This window comes from Rhipicephalus sanguineus, chromosome 5 (genome assembly GCF_013339695.2).
Source record: "Rhipicephalus sanguineus isolate Rsan-2018 chromosome 5, BIME_Rsan_1.4, whole genome shotgun sequence".
NCBI lineage: Eukaryota > Metazoa > Arthropoda > Arachnida > Ixodida > Ixodidae > Rhipicephalus > Rhipicephalus sanguineus.
This window is the reverse complement of record NC_051180.1, coordinates 191381908-191399670: the sequence shown is the minus strand read 5'-3', so window position 1 is coordinate 191399670 and position 17763 is coordinate 191381908. Positions and strand designations below refer to the sequence as shown.

At 44.7% G+C, this 17763-nt stretch overlaps 1 protein-coding gene across 1 annotated transcript in view; it reads right to left on the bottom strand.

The window, feature by feature from the left end:
* The window catches only part of LOC119394536 (talin-2), a 612547-nt gene that overhangs the window by 462382 nt on the left and 132402 nt on the right, over positions 1-17763 (bottom strand). The window contains exon 2 of the mRNA XM_037661859.2: positions 5946-6094. Within this exon, the coding sequence (XP_037517787.1) occupies positions 5946-6094 (149 nt within the window). The remainder of the gene's footprint in view (positions 1-5945; positions 6095-17763) is intronic.

Sequence of the window (17763 nt, the reverse complement as noted above, 5' to 3'; positions counted from 1 at the left end):
AAAGGTATTGGCTGTCCATTACCCAAAAGCAACGATTGAACCTTGAATTAGCAACCCTCCGGGCAGGACAAGATTTCCCCAAGGTGTCTGCACTTTGAGATTTGCACCCCTTTCTTGCGGAGGAGGATGGTTTGCTATGAATTCAAACAAGACTTTGGAGCGTCATGTACCAGGAAGGCATCAAACACTCAATCCTGCTTCCCGGTGACCACATCGCCACTGAACTCATTGCAATGTGCTTGCACCGGAGGCTTCTTCACGTGGGAGTCACAACAACCATCGCAGAACTCCGACAGCGTTTCTGGGTGACGAAGGTGAAGCAGTGCGTAAAAAGAGTACTAATTGGTCGGTGTGCTTGGTGCACGCGATTAAAGGGGCCCTGCAAAAATTTTCACCATGGTCAGAAAACGCTGCCAATCGGTAGTCGAGGCTCCTGAGAACAAGCAAAGTCAGCCAGAAATCGTTCCCTCTTCTCTGGACAAATGATGCCATATACCCAATTTCACGGCCATTGGCTGATTTGAGCATCGTTAGCTGCACAGTTACCGTGACCGTTGCGGGAGGCCGCCACGTGCCCGTGCAAGCGCTCGCACACTGGAAGTAAGTCGCTTGTTTGAAGAAAAAGAAAAAAGTGCTCAAGGTCATGACTTCTTTCCCCCATGCCATCCCTCCCTGCTTAGCTTACAGCATGCTTGTCGGGGTGAGAGAAGAGAGAAAGCAATTGCAGCGTGCGACAAATCTCTGTAACTCCACTCGTACTTGTCGGATTCTAAAAACTTTTGCGGCAGTCCATTCGTGAGGCAATAAACTCCTTTAATGAAGCCACTCGATGGCTACTTGGAAAAGTGTTGCAGGGCCCCTTTAGGGGCAGCACTACCTGCCGACCGAGTTAATGTGTCAAAACCATTTGACATTGCTGGTGTAGACTCCATTGAACCGGTGTACCTGAAGAGTGAGCCGACACAAAAATCATACATCATAGTTCATTATGCCTATATGGTTAGGTAGCGCACTTTCGACGGGGACAAAGGAAACAGAAAGGACACGACACTCGCTACACTCGCAACTGAATTTATTAATTTCAGGAAAAATACTTCAATATATATGCACCCAAGCACCCCCGAGTGACACAGAAATGAACCAACCCTCAATATCACCTGATTAAAGACAAAATTTTGCACACTCCTGTGAAAGGATAAGTTATGCATGTGTGAAGATAAACCGACAGTCAATGTATTCTTATCTAGGACCAAACTATCTGCGCACACTCAAGCGATACAAAAACCAAAAGTTAACGATACACGAGCAGCTTGTACACTATAAAAACCATGCACAATCTAGGGTTATTGCAAGACGCTCAACAAGAAATCAACACTCGCTTAAAACGGAAATAGGAGCAAGAATGAGGGCGCAACAGAAGCATTCCTACAATTTAAGGCCCTTCCAGGAACGTGACTTCCCGATGACTTAATGAAACTGATGGTTGACTAATGCAGCAGTCTTTTCGCTTGTTAATGTGAAACGCTTTAACTATTTCCCTGGTTAGTTGGTTTACATGATGGAAAACGACGGCGGTGTCATCAAACAGTGGCAGACAGCCACATTGAGAACAGTGTCCCTTTATGTGGGAATGATCATTTTTTTCCAAGGCCCTCTTATGCTCTGACAGCCTGGTGTTCAAACACCGACCCGTTTGCCCGATGCATACTTTTCCACAAGATAGGGGTAAACAATATACAACGGACAATTTACATCTAACAAACCTACTTTTGTGATTTATCGTGCATCTGTTGTTGTTAGTCTTTTCTGCTGAGGAAAGCTTGCGGTCTAATCTTGCACATATTTTACCAAGCTTGTTGGGCGCCGAGAACACTACTTCTAGGTCAAACCTATTGCCTACATTTTTTAAGTTATGTGCAATTTTGTGCGCATATGGTATAGACACCATCTTTTTCCTGTTTTCATTTTTTGTTGTCATTTTGTTCCTGGAGTTATCTCGTACGTAACTAATCAGCTTGTTTGCTGATCTACACAGCACGTGTTTTTCATACCCTGCATTTTTTAACCTGCTAATTTGTTGACTGAAGCTTTCACTAATCTTTTCTGGGCACGACTTCGTCAGTGCTGCTCTCAGACATGAAAATGCTATGCCACTCTTTACGACCTTAGAATGAGCCGAACTATAGCTAAGTAACGGTTTTTCCGTTCGTGGATTGTACGACCAGCATACATTCCTGAAATAAATTCAGTTGCGAGTGTAGCGAGTGTCGTGTCCTTTCTGTTTCTTTTGTCCCCGTCGAAAGTGCGCTACCTAACCATATAGGCATAATGATCAGTCACCAACTAGCCCAGCTCTCAACCTTATTGAAATACATCAGAGTGTTCACTCGCGTGGTACTACGTGCCATTCATCTAGAGCTTGTCTTGCGCTTAACGGCCGACAGTTTCTTGGAGGCGTTTCGGCATTTCATGGCACGTCATGGATTTCTTTCGGTGATCTACTCTGACAATGCTCTGTGCTTTATATGTGCTTCTCGCTAACTTAGTGTTGTGTATGACACTATTACGGTAAGTGAGGTTTGTGATTATCTGTCAGCTCATAGCATTACGTGAAAATTCTCTGCTGACTGTGCTCCTTTGGGGTGGATTATGGGAGCATATGGTGAGGCCAGTCAAAGACAGTTTGAGGAAAGCTGTAGGAAGGTCACTTCTAGATTACGGCCAAATGAGCACGGTCCTAACTGAAATTGAACTGATCATAAGCGGTAGAACTCTGACGTATTCATATTCTGCCCCCGAGAAAACAGAAGTCTTGACACCTGCCTATTTCTTGTATGGCAACTGACTGATGGCACTTCCTGACTTACAAACTCCAGACATGGTGTTTAGCTCCCATGCTGAGCTTCTTAAACATGGGTACAGTGACAAAAGCTGCAAAAAGACTTCTAGAATCGCAAGAATTATTTAATACTTTTTAGAAGTGCCCATAATAGGCCAATGGTGGACATCACTAGTATTGCTGAAGGCAGTGTAGTCATAGTGCGCGATGATGCCGTGCCCAAGCTGCATTGGAAATTCACACGTGTTATGGAGGACATTACGGGAAATTAGGGTATTGTGCGTGCATGTCGCCTCAAGCAAGCAAACGGCAAAGTAGTCACGTGGCCTATGAGTAGCCAGCGCTTCCCAGGTGGCGCGCCTAAAATGTACAAGCTGCGCCGCCCTGGTGAGCTAGCTGAGAACCATCCAGTAATACAGAGCCGCCGCGAGGCGTACGACGTCACGTTTTGACGTGCCCTCACATACCTCGTGGCACGTTCAAACGCATGCTGAACGTCATTCGACACTACCGCAGCTTTTGCTCGATGTGCGTCTTTTTGTTGATACTTTGGAACGCACAAGACTAGCAAAGATCGGGACACTTCGCTGCACTGTTGCACAGCGGGCGAGCAGCGATGCCACCGATTATTTTCAGCTGTGGTTTCACTGATGTGATGTGTGCGGACGAGTACCTTCGCGAGAGTGTGCTGTCGAAAGGACGGAAGCTGTCCAATCTGAAGTATGTCTATGACGTGGAAGAAGCTGTTTTTCGACGAGACAGCGCTTGTGACCTTTCGGCGAAGTGTCAAGCACCGCCCGACGTAAACTTACAGGTAAGTGTGTTCAAACTGCGCTAGCAAGCTCGACAGTGTATGCATTGTGCTCGTTGTGCACCTGCTTTGAAATAAATTAGTGCCTCAGGCAGCACTGAGAACATTCAGCCCAGTGAGTGACAGCTGTTTTGAGCGAGCATGTCACATTTATGTAATCTGTAGTTAAAGCTCTCGTACTATATTACAGAAGCTGTTTTGCTACACGCTTTCCTTTATGATGTTTTTAACAGCTTGCATGTGCTCACTAAATGCTCATATCGCATTCTTTAAAAAAACATTTTTGAAGCTGACGGTCAAGCGTGAAATAAAATTAAAAAGCCCGGTGTAAAGTGGAGATCAGTGGTGTTAGCGGAAATACAAACATGTCGCCAGTCTCGTGCTTTAACGACGTCGACTCGCCATCCATCGTCTGCAGACCGTTTGCAAACTTGCGATCGGCCGTCGTCTAAGTCTGATACTTTAAGAAATGCCTTTGAGGAACCTAGTGGTAATTGACTTCCTGGTGGTTCCGAGTTTGACATGCAGTGTGTGATCAGCAATAGAACATGCATGGACAACACGGTTTTTCCAGCGGTCATGAATTTGTAAACGGTCTAGAACTGTGCACTAGACAGTGGCGTATAATACCGTTTTACTCGAATGTAACGCGACTTCTTTTTCTAGATTTTTGACACCTAAAGTCGACCCTTGCGTTACAATCAAATACCAAAATACTATTTTTTCTTCCTGGATGTAATGAAATGTCACCCCGGTGTTACAATCGTGGTCATGTTACAATCGAGTAAATATGGTATGTGTAATGTACGGCGCGATGCTTACGCAACCTAAGCTGTCATGTGCTTTTTTAACTTTTTCAAGGCCAGTTTCAAATAAAAGATTTGTGATGTTTTCCAGAGCGCCAACCCATGTGCATAGGTGGAAAGCAAAGCCTAAGGGAGTCAACTATGCTCGAGACTATTTTTTTTTTCAGTTATTAAATACATTTTTGATTGTGGCATTTGTGATTACAACAATACCGCCGGCCTCGACGCTTCTTTTTCCTCGTTTGATGATCGCACACGGCGGCATGGTTCACAGCAGCCACTCGTATTTGTTTGTATGCCCGAGTGTTTCCGGCCGTGCCCGGCAGGGCGGCGCACCCTGTCCGCGGAAACTCCAGCGCTGGTTCCCCATACAACATTTGTGTTTCCTAGAAAGGCACCTGTAGCAATTCATGGGCCGGGAGTGTTAATAACAGCAAACACAGCACGCACAAGAAGGAAAGAAAACGAAGGGCGGCACGTGGTAGGAGAATCTCGGGATTTTTCGTTGGAATAAACAGCAGCATTGAAACGCACTGCTCTGACCTCTTCCGGCATACTGTCCTTGACACCGGGTTCATCATAGAATGAAGCCTTTGAATTTTACACTTGCATCACCTAAATATGCAAGAAAAAGTCTGTTTTCAGTTTTGTAAGCTAGTATTTCTAGATCACACGTAATGCCACCTCGACATAACATATGCATAGCCAACAGTGTAAACTTCTTGCACACGGGTGTGAATTTGCCAATTAGTTTTCCCAGGCCTAATAAATTATGTAAATGGATTAGTATTGTATGTTTGCTCTTTTCCCAAGTGAGCCATGTCCCGTTATATCAACTCTCTCTTAGTTACAGGGAACCTATCCCAAGAAGAGGCGACCAAGAAGAAGGCAGCCTTCTGCTTGAGCAGTGGTGGTTATTGCTCATTCAGGTGTGAAGTGTGTGTCTTCTACAACTAATCACCAGGAGCAGTAACCCATGCTGCCATTTCAGCCCCACAATTTTAATGCATTCATGTAACCACCGGTCATCGTTGAGCCACTTTCTTGAAGCAAATAATGGCACAAGAAGTTTTGCATGAAAGATGTTCTCGAGTTTACCTTGCTTTATGTATCAAATACTTACAATTAATCGCAAAACATACCATGCCTTTGGAAAGGTTGAGGTTTGCCATTTCGTATTAAACGATTGCAACACCAGATTTGTGACATTCGCTTCATATGAAAATCCTGGAGAACAATACCTAAGAAAAAATCATGTGAAACCTTACAGCGCTCGCAATAATAAATTACAAGTATTCACGGTATGCGAGAGAGCAACAATGCTATTAGCCACATCTTTCGGTCCCATTAGCACAGCACTGCCAGAACTTGCAGCTAAGTGGATCATACTTCCTTGATATGGGTTTATGGGCCTCCAAAGTCAAAACAAATGATGTGTATATAATCAAAAAAAGGAAAGACAGTGCATGAGAGGCATAGCGGAACTCACCGTCTCCAAGAGCAGAGTCTGGAACTTTATCACGAATGAGCCGGCAGGCATCGTAGACTAGCGTGCCAGGCTCAAACTGGATAGTCTTGATGACCTTGTTGTCAGGCACACTGATCTTGAGAGAGAGCATTGCCATGCCTCCAGGTTGCCTGCACAGGGTGTCCCTTTCTAAGGTCAAGGATCAGCTCAACTCGTCGACGGCACTTTCTAGCAGTGTCTCGAGGCTTGCTTAATGGCCTACTGCACTAAATGGTCGCCGCCGAGATTTTCAGCCCAACTGAAAGCTTGGGCGCAAAGATTGGTTAACACAACCTTGTTTTCAGCCAGAAATTGCAGAAAATGCGTTCTTCACAAACTGCCCCGTCTAACGGCTCTGCCATGAACTAGAAGAGGTGACGCGTGGCCTCCGAGATAAGCTACGGCCGTCCCATTCGGCGTGTTTCTAAGAGAAGTGTCATTTTGTCAATGCCTCCACACAGCGCAAGGTGGCGGCCTTAGCCCAAGCCTTGCTCATAGCATCAATCCATATGCTCTGTGCAGCTCGCCTGGCTGTCACACCGCGTTCCCTGCTTGCCCCATCAGAAATAACGGCCAGGCTATAGGGGAGACACTACAAGCGTCACGTTTCCTTTCGTGTTTCTAGCCCGGCCTTTTGTGATCTTTTTGTTAACTCTAACAGTCTGCGGGATGGCAACCTTAGATCGACGTATGTATACTGCGCGGTAGTAAACACGGACGACAAGAAGAGACAAGGACAAGCGCAGTCCTTGTGTCTTCTTGTCGTTTGTGTTTACTACCGCGCAGTATACATACATCGATCATGAATCACCAACTCGCCCAATCGTTCACCTTGATTGGCAACCTTAGCTCAAGCTCAGCGTGCAGTCAGCAACGCTCTCCTGGCTGTCGCAATGCTTTCTCTAATTACGCTCTCCCTGTGTGAATGGAACGACCTGAGCAATGGCGCACTGCCGGAACCAATCTCGGAGGCCACAGGTGATGTTTGATGGCACAGTGATGTCACTGACAGAAGCCACGTCGGCACAGCTTCTCGAGCAACTAAACCCTCACTTTGGAGCAGCATAACCGCCATTTGGAGCAGTTACCAAGCACGCATTTTCAAACGCAAATACTTGTCTCCAAGCTGGAGCAGTTGTACCACGTTACAAGAAATCAATTTATGCACAAATACATGCATGTTTAATTATAACATTTCGAACATGAAATTAAGTTATTCCTCTTGATTTTTCTGCAGACAACCCCAAGTTTCTTTAGTCGAGTGACCTCAGGTCACCTAACATTTTCCCGGGAATCCACTTCATATTTGTAAACGAATATGACTTCGCCTGATGCTTTAGTTACAGTATTGGAAGCATAAGCTGAGCATGCATGCCGTTTACTATACAGAACTATTCTGAAAGCGTTCGTGCTTTCTGAACAGCCTAGGCCTTGGTTGCGTGGTGATGTGCCGGCTGTTGTGCTTTATGGAGATGATCATTAGAATACTGGGTGGTTAATAATGCAATTTGTGGCAATGGGAGGATTCGTATTTAACTTCGATAAGAGGAAGAGAACTGAAATACCGAGATGCTGGGTCACAATGCTTTCTCAGCAAAATCCCACAGTCAACTGTAGTAAGTGGAATTGTTGATAAAGTCTGGTAATTGTATGGTTAAAAATTAAGCACCCTGCATGAACTTTTGTGCAAGTATATTACAACAAATCTACAATATTTGTCTATACCGACATTGCTTAAGTACACACACGTACCGCTCACTATAGTAATTAATGGAAGCAATCAAAGAGAAGACTGTCGTCAAAAACTTGTCATTGCACTAAGTATTACTTTTTTCTAGCTTGGTCAACAACAGTGAAGGGGAAATAACACACTACGAGCTCATGCACTCATTGTAAAAGTTTCGAAAATTTTCTGAGGGCGGTTGTCTTTGTAGTTGCATACAACCTTCATGGAGTAAAGGTGAGCATCCGCATGTGGCACAATGAATCGCGAGATTACTGTCACGCTTGTTCCTCACGTTCGCGTGTTTCCGCAGGCTGTCTTTGAGGCAGCGTGCAGTTTGGCCTATGTACGTTCTGCCGCGGCCCGCAGGTAATGAGCATTTTGTACACAACTCACATTTTGCATTCAACCGGGTTTTGAAACGTGGCTCTGCCTGCAGCGGTTGTGGTTGCACTGGCTCTCAATGATGCGCATGGGCTCGAAGTGTGTTAGTGCCCCATCACTCATCCTTCCCGACTAGGAACTCAGCTTCCTCCAGCAATCTCAATGATGTACGCATCTGTGTTTTATCATCAGAACCACGTGCAATTGCTACTATCTTCCTCTCCACTCGCCCACCTCCCTTTTCATAAGCTATATGTTTGTGCAGCACAATAAAAGCTTCGTTGGCAATCAGCGCCCATCCTCGTGTGTTGTTCCCTGGTCCATGTGTAAGGTAGTGCTGTTTTTTTTAGATGGATTCTTACTAACGAGCTCACTTCCAAACATCTTTAAGTCACCTTAAATGGATTGAGCGTTCGTCCCCAGGTGCCTTTTCATCGCTGCTTGGAACGGCATCCATTTCAGAATTGCTGCTTTGCAAAAATATTCACGACATGAACATAGCGTGTATTAGCGCAGTACATAATTCACGATATCACAAACCGCGGTGATTCCCACTTCCAGAATGTTGTCTTCATACCGTGACGCTGTCGATGGCGACGTAGGCAATGCTGGCGACTACGACATGACTGCACCTGTGCACCTAGCACACGAAATGTCAGCTGAACTTCACGTCACTTCTTTCTACGGCCACATCATCAGCTGGGGCACAGTCTGAAAGGCGACCACGAGGCAGTGCTGCCAGTGCCACAAATTGGCGGGCTTTCCACCCATTTTGAATCCTGCTCGATACTGGCCACATTAATCAATACAGCAGATAGTTATTCGTCCCCTGTTGCATTTTCAGTTGTGAATCGCTACTAGAGGGGTGAATAACTCATGGATGCAAAAATATTGACCTGCATAAATTTGATGTCAGTGCTCCTTTAAAGCAGCTATGTTTTCTTCAGACAATTTATTGTTTCATCAATGCGAGAGTAACAACCTAGAAGTCATTACAATGGCAACTATACCTACATGATTGCTCATTTAAGTGGTTGTGCGTTAACGCCAACCACTCAAACCACGGTCATGGTGGCTTTGCAACTCTAATATCCCAAAAATAATGCCAAATATTTGTATACATTACGTTAGAACACGCGCTTGGCTTTAGTTATGGGGAGTTAAAGAAAATCCTCTTCTTTTTAACAGTGGAGTCATTTAGGCTGGAAGTAAGGCTGTTGATGTCCGCACAAAACTCAGTGGGTATGCACCGCAGAAAGCGGGTACATGCCAAGCAGCTCCTAGCATAGCATAACCATGCATAGTATGGTAGAGCAAAGGGAAAGGGGATGGTGAGGAGGAGGAAAAGGAGGAGGGTAAACCACAGCATAACCGCATAGCATAGCATAACAATGGGTGGGAAAGAGAAGTGAGGAGAGAGGGCATTGCAGAAAGAAAGAAGTCAATCTGTGTTTGCCAGGTGGTGACACTTGCTGGCCAGCTCCGCTCTTTCCACAGATTGCACAGGTGTGAAATTGGTTTTAATTTTTTTTTTCTTTTTAGTTGTGTCAGTGCAATTACACTTGTTTTTAGCCATCCTGCGCTGTGTACTCAAATTCGCGCAGCATCTGTCACGTAAATTCTGATGCCGCTATAGTGTCGTTATTGAAGAAGCTCTTGCATGGTGCTTCATTACAAAATCTGAAGCATGCAAGAATAGCTTTGCATCTCGTGGCTTTCGCCTTGGTATACATACTTGGTATACACGAAAATTGGCACGGAGGGGCAGAATGTACGTATGCCCAACACGACCAAGAGGTCATGGCATCACTAACCTGACATGCTTGCCATTTGCGTAACGACTAACAATAATAATACGGCGTGTACGTGGCGCGCAAACCCGCTTTCTTCGGCCAGAAATAATTCTGACGATATGTGGCCTGACGATTTGTCTCCGTCAGGCGATAAAAACGTGGTAGTCACCAATATAGATGTCAACGTGTAATACTTACCCATACATTTTGAAGAACTGACCGCATAGGTAAAATGTATGCGAAAAAAATACACGAAAAAAAAAACACGGTCCCTTACGAAATTTGCCTGAGACGACTCGAAAACGAAAGCCACCTTCTTTTTCGTCAGTCGATGCACTGATCATCTTTTGTCTTTCTCCGAAAGCTATCTGCACAAACGTGGTTTCGGACTGCCCACAAGATCGAAGGCATTGCAAGCTTTCTGCACCTCACCTGCTTTTACATTGCCTCCGTGATTGGCCCCAGATCACGGAGGCAATGTAGAGCGACATATGATGTGATGGTGTCATCATATGACGTCACGTTGAGTGACGTCACTATGACGTCATAGTGCAGTCACAAATTTTGTCGATCTGTGACGTCATCACGTGATGATTTTGAGCATCACTTGTGTTGGCGACACGGGCCGCCGACGGTCAACTTTCGTGTTTGATGAGGCATCTAAGGCTTCTGCCTTAAAGAAAAACAAGACGAACCAAAGTAAATGAAATGATAACAGTGCAACATCATGTATGCCTCACTTCACACTACGAGCAAGTGCCCGAAAACAAATGTGATTCTAAGCTCAGAGCAGCTGATTGCATGCATCTGCGGGACAAAAGAGGCTTGCTTTACCCATCTGGTCATCTCTTTATATTTGTCAAAGAGATGACCAGACACGCATTTTAAGTACTCTGGAGCTTCAGCACGAAAGTGTGGTGGAAGCTATATTGAGTTCATCAGGAAAAAGCGGGAAATCGCGGGTGTTTTCGCGGCCACTGACGCGCAGTCAAGGGCCGCGGAAACAATTGCATTTTATGTAACTACTCGTCCATATCTTGTAACGTCTCTGAACCGCGCGAATGCTAACCTCCAAGAACCGTGAAAACATCTGAAGTTGAGAATGAGTTGTTTGAAACTGTTTTCATTTAATATAGTGAAGGCCTGAGGCAATGCCCGCATCTCGCGCAAACGTTTCATTCTGACCTTCAGCGATCCCTGTAGATAAAAACAAGACCGACACATGAATGACCACAGCTGGCTCCGAAACATCTACTTTATATATATATATATCGTCCTCGTCCTGTGTGCGGTGTTTCAACCAAAGATAAACACCTACCAACTCGCTCAAGCTTACATATATATGAGAACTAATGCCGGAAAGTACAGGGGATGTAATTTGTAGTAATTAGATTAGGATATAAATGTGAAGAAAGTAAAGTGGACGAAAAGATAACTTGCTGCTGGCAGGGACCGAACCTGCGACCTTCGAATGACGCGTCTGATGCTCTACCACTGACGGCGGCGGCCATCTCTCCGTCCACTTTATGGGCCCTTTAGTTCTCCATAAGGGGAGAAATTGGGCTTAATTCTATTTGCAGACTGAGTAGTCCAGCAACGCAAAACGCCTCTGCTTGCAAGATAAAACATAGGACTCAGTTCGTGGACTGTAGAGAGGCGGTGGTGCATCAGATTCCCTCTCTTGCGGAAAGCAGTACGTCGGACAGACAGGGCATAGTCTGAATGACAGGTTATGAGAGCACTCCAACGTTGTAAAGACGGGTAACGATGGCTGGCTCGCGATGCATTGCAGAGCTTGTGGGTGTGCCCCGGTTTTTGAGAACACCAAGGTGTTATTGACTAACCGTGATGAACTAACGAGACTAATAGTAGAAGCCACCAAAATCGCAAAGTTGGGTAGCGATTGTGTAAGCACGCCGTCCCTGTCTCTGTCAGAAAAAGAATTGCATTTTTTGAACATGCATTAGTTTTGTGGTTAGTGCGCATATCTTGTATAAAAGGTTATGATAAGAAAATATCACTTCTCTGCACGTCCCCTGTTAAAATCAGAATGACAAAAAAGTACTTCTCTGTGCATGACATCTGGCTGTAGCGTTTGAGCATCACCACTGTATATATTGTGCTTCGGTTAAAATAAACCATTTTGTTGAAAGTTAGCGCACGTGTTGCGTCCTCTCTTCTCGTCCTTGTGTAATTTCGCGCTGAAAAATTGTTCCTTTAGTTCTTGTGGTGAAATGTAGTGACGCGTTGACGCGGTGGTGTTGAAATGTGGTGGCACCGTAGTGTTGTGAACCATGTTTGGAGGCAACGGCAGCGATGACTAAGCAACGAAGAGAAGACGATGACGGCCGCGCGAAATATCACGTGTGAAAACCAGGCCCGCCGAACGAAGAGAAAGTTCATGGGAAAAAGCACGGTGAAGGCCCTTGGGGAAGACCAATGAGAAGAGGGCACGGGCAAGAGGAGAAAAAAGAAGAAACGTTCGAAGTGGGTATGTTCAATACTCAAAATACTTTTTTTTTTAATTTTCATAAGATGACTTGTTGGCCAATCCCTCAGAGTGGGTATCAGCCATGCAGTAGAGGCTACTACTACTACTACTACTACTACTACTACTACTACTACTACTACTACTACTACTACTACTACTACTACTACTACTACTACTACTACTACTACTACTACTACTACTACTACTACTACTACTACTACTACTACTACTACTACTACTATGTGCCAATATGGATAGGCTACAAACAAGCAAACAAAGACGGGTCGAGGCAGAAGGGTTGTTAGAATTGGAAGCAATAAGGGAGAAGAATTTGCAGTTGCAGCTTAAGGTTGCCGAAGCCAAGGCAATCATGGAGAGGCGAGAATCGCTGACCGAGAATCTGGAGGAAACGCATTTTGCAACGTGAATCCTCACAGCTTAATTCCAGGGATAGCAATGTAGATGCGCTGAGTGAAGCACAAACGAGAAACATAACAAGGGACAGGCTATGCCGTACCAACTAGCCCAAATTGAAGCTTTGCTGAACGTTAACTCCAGGATTCAATGAAAACCAGGACGACTTGGATGCATACCTAAAAAGGTTCGAAAATGTCGCCCCCGGACAGGAATGGCCGAAAGGAAAGTGGGCCACAGCTTTGAGCTTGTGTTTGAGTGGAGAGGCTTTAAAAGTCTTCGGACGGTTGTCTCCGGAAGGCTCCCTCGACTACGATAAGGCCAAGTTAGCCTTGCTTCAACATTTTCGCTTTACGGCGGAGGGCTACTGGGAGAAGTTCCGCCAGAGCAAGCCCCAAGATGGCGAGACCGGAAAACAGTACGCGACGAGGCTCTTGAGTTTCTTTGATCGGTGGGTCGAAATGTCTAAGACCGACAGAGTATTTGGCACTCCGTAATCTAATAGTCGCAGAGCAATTTTTGAGCAACTGCCATCACCAGCTGGTGCTGTTTCTTCGTGAGAAGAAGCACAGCAAACTTGATGACATGGCAGAGGCCACCGATGACTTCTTAGAGGCGCCAAGACAGCCTAACTTGCTCCTGTTCCGTGAGAAACGAAGAACAGTAGTGCCACGGAGAAGAGCGGAAGCGTGTCCTTGAAAACAGCAGTAAAGTGTTTTGTATGTGGCAAGGTCGGTCACAGGGCCTCGGATTGCCGAACCAAGCTTAAACAACCTTACTGTGGCTATTGACACAAGCCAGGACACGATACCAAGGTCTGCACAAAAAGAGACGGCTCGATGAAGAAAACATCTTGCCTGCTGTCTCCGGAAGAAGACCCAACGGAAGGTACCAATACTCCATCCAACGAACAAGAGGGGAACGTTGCTAGCGCGGTGGGAAGTCACCCAAAAGCTGCGACTCGCGAGATGCCGGTGTTGCAGGGCCTAGTGTTTAGCCAGACAGTTTCAGTTCTGCGAGACACAGGAAGTAACACGCTAGTAGTCTGTCGATCTCTGGTGCCAGACGAAGCTCTTACAGGCCCCACAGCTACGTTGTTTCTCACGGATGGCAGTAGCATTACCGTTCCTGAAGCAAAGGTCGAAATACGTTCACCTTATTTCTCTGGTAGTTCAGTGGTCAAATGCATGGTAAGACCTTTGTACGACGTTATCATTGGCAATGTTCCAGGAGCACGGGAAGTACAAAACCCCGATGATAAGTGGAAAGAGAGAGTCATGAAACATGAGTCTAAACCGAGACCAAAGGGAACCAGGGAAGGAGAAGGACCACCAGATTCTGTGGTGGGCGGCATCAAGGGCTGCGAACTGCCGACCTTATCCAAGGTCAATATGAGCACCTTGGATATAAGCAGAGAAGAGCTCGGTAAAGCTCAAAAAGAAGAGAAGACTTTAGACTAATGTAGAAGTGTTTCAAGGAAGACTAGCATCGCCTTCGTTCGAGATAAAAAAGGGAATTCTATACCGTTACTACCGGGGACCCTCAGACAAAGTGAACCAACAAGTGGCGCTACCTCAAAACTTGCGTGGTCAAGTGCTGGCTTTAGCTCACGAAACTTTCATGTCTGGGCATCAGGGCATGAAAAGAACAATCGATCGGGTTCTAGGAGCTTTCTATTGGCCTGGGGTCCAAGAGGCAGTGAAGAGATATGTGCGCTCATGCAACACATGTGAGCGGACCTATCCTAAGAACAAGGTTGGAAAGGCACCCCTTGGTCGCATACCTTTAATCGACACGCCCTTTGAAAGAGTGGCGGTGGACATCATTGGACCACTAAAGCCCACATCGCGTATGGGGAACCGCTACATACTGACTCTGGTAGACTTCGCCACCCGATACCCAGATGCGGTAGCTCTGCCGTCGATCGATTCCACTACCGTCGCAGAGGGACTAATAGAGATGTTTTCTCGCATTGGATTCCCGCACGAGATATTGTGCGATCAGGCGTCATGCTTTATTTATGAACTAATGAGAGAGGTAAATGATTTGTTAGCCATCAAATATCTCAAATCGACGCCTTACCATCCCATGTGTAATGGGTTGGTAGAGAGATTCAATGGAACATTGAAGCAAATGCTGCGGAAGTTGTGTCAAGAACCCAAGTCGTGGGATCGATTGCTGGCACCCCTGCTCTTTGAGTACCGCGAAGTACCGCAAGCCAGTATGGGCTTTTTGCCGTTTGAATTGTTGTACGGCAGACATGTTCGAGGGCCGCTCAGCATACTCAAAGAGTTATGGACTGCACATATGCAAAGAAGTAAAGACCACGTATGGATACATCTTAGACCTCAGGGATCGTCTGGAAAAGACATTATTGTTGGCACAAGTGAACTTGACACGCGCTAAAGTGACTCAGAAGAACTATTATTATTATTATTATTTATCAATACTGTTGGCCGAAGGCCGTTACAGGGTGGTTGCGTTACAAGATATGAAAAAAAAAAGGGAAAGAAAAGAAAATGCAGTTGCGCTCGAGGACAGACTCAAGGTACAGTACATGCAAAAGGCACAATGCAGTAGTACACGTAATACAATGATAGAATAGGTACAATGCAAGCAAGAAGAGCTGTGGACACTATTAAATCCTGGTACCATCAAAATCTGCCGCGGTCGCTTGATGAATCAGTTCTTATACAACAAAAAACTAGAGTTTTTTTTAGGTCAACTGAATCCACAAGGTAAAAGCTATGTGTCTACAGTCGCAGTGAAAAGTTTAGTTATCCCGGTTTCAAACTTGCTTACATTGTCAGTAGTTCATGTGGCAGTGAGTTCCACTCCTCTATTGTTCTGGGGAAAAACGAATATTTATGTACATCTATTCGTGCTGCAATTGCTAGAATATGTTCTTGGTGGCTGCTTCTGACTGTTCGGGACACTCACTGTTTTATATATTTTTGGGCATTGAAATTAAACCAGTTACGATGAATCAGATACAGAATTTTCAATCTAGCTATCCTCCTGCGTTGAGTAAGTAAAGGCAAGTTTAATTTGTTAATCACCTCAGTTACGGAATCAGTTGATTGGTATTTTGATAAGATGAATCTTGCGGCTCTTCTTTGGATTTTTTCAATTCTTTCTATCAGGTTGTTTTTAAAGGGGTCCCAGATGACGCTCGCATACTCTAGTGTAGGATGAACAAGCGTTAAGTACGCAGTTAATTTAGTTTGTTCTGGAGCAAGTTTTAACTTTCGCCTCAAGTACCAGAGCTTTTTTTCAGCCGAGGAGCATATGTTGTCTATGTGCGTTTTCCAGTTTAGATCATGCGATATGGTAAGTCCGAGGTACTTAAAATGGTTTACACGGCTTAGGGCCTTGCCATCCATCTCGTATTCGAAGGAGTGTATATTTTTAACTTTATTGGTTATCGTTACATACATAGTCTTACTGTAGTTTATTTTCATTTTCCACGTATCGCACCAGTCACTAATAATTTTTAATGCAGAATTTAAAGGGATTTGGTCACTGCGGCTGGTTACAGTGGTGTAAATCAGGCAGTCGTCAGCAAAAAGTCGAACGTTAATATTGGGGTTAATGTGGTCAGCAAAATCATTTATATAACTGAGAAAAATGACAGGGCCTAGCACCGATCCCTGGGGGACTCCTGACGTTACAGGCAACAGTCGGGATTTTGCACCATTTACCTGTACAAACTGTGTTCTTACTAAATATGATTTAATCCATTTGATTATATTGATGTTCACACCAAGACTGAACAATTTATCAAGAAGTTGAAGGTGCGGAACGCGGTCAAACGCTTTCGAAAAATCTAGGCAGACAGCATCTAACTGACCTTTCTCGTTTAATACGCTAGAAAAATCATGCATAGTTTCAATGAGCTGTGTAACTGTAGACAGTTTTTGCCTGAAACCATGTTGGTTTGGAAAAAAAATATTAGTATTTTCAAAGTAATTAAACAAGCTTTTTGATATCACATGCCCCATAATTTTGCAGCATGTGGATGTAATTGAAATAGGTCTATAATTTCCAATGGTGTGTCTGTCACCGGATTTATGAACAGGAATAATTCTGGCAATCAACCAATCAGATGGTAGGTTGTGCTGGTCTAGTGACGCCTTAAAAATGATACAGAGATACTTAGTTACCCATTCCGCGTATCGTTTTAAAAATTCATTAGGGATACCATCAGGACCAGCCGATTTTTTAGTGTCAAGGTTAAGCAGTAATGCCAGTATTCCCTCCTCTGTAAAAACAATGTCAGGCATATGCAACATACCATCGGTGCGAGTCTCAGCAATATCAGTGGACATTTTCTCTGGTGGGACGAACACAGAATGAAAGTATTCATTGTATTTTTCAGCAATTTCGGTACAATCGTTAATAATATTGCCGTCGACACACACATACTGTATCTGTTCGCGCGAAGGGGCAAGGTGACGCCAGAAACGTTGTGAATCTCTCATAAAATAAGGTAATGTCTGCGAATAAAAGTGATCTTTCGCAGTCTCGATCATATGCTTAAGTGTTCGGGAAAGCTGCGAAATCTCCGTTTTGTTTTTTTCTTTGTTTCGACTTTTGCGTCTTATTTTACGTTTAAGCTGAATTATTTTGCGGTTAATCCAAGGATTGCACTTTTTTACTGCCTTGGTTCGTTTTGGCACGTACTCGTCCAGACAGCTATTTACCATGTTCTTAAATCTATTCCACAAAGTGTTGACATCAGTTGCCCCATCGAAAGAATCCAATGACAACTCAAGACAGTCCAAAATGCTAACATCATCTGTGTTACTATAATCTCTTATACAGATAGTAGACTTCTTTGAATCTTTCGTGGGTAGTGCTTCCTTAACAGAAAGCAAAACCAATTTATGATCTGATAATCCGTCCTTGACGGAAACACTACATTCTGTTACATTACTTGAAATGAGTACAAGGTCAAGTAACGACTCTGAGGTCGGTGAAATCCTAGTGTTATCC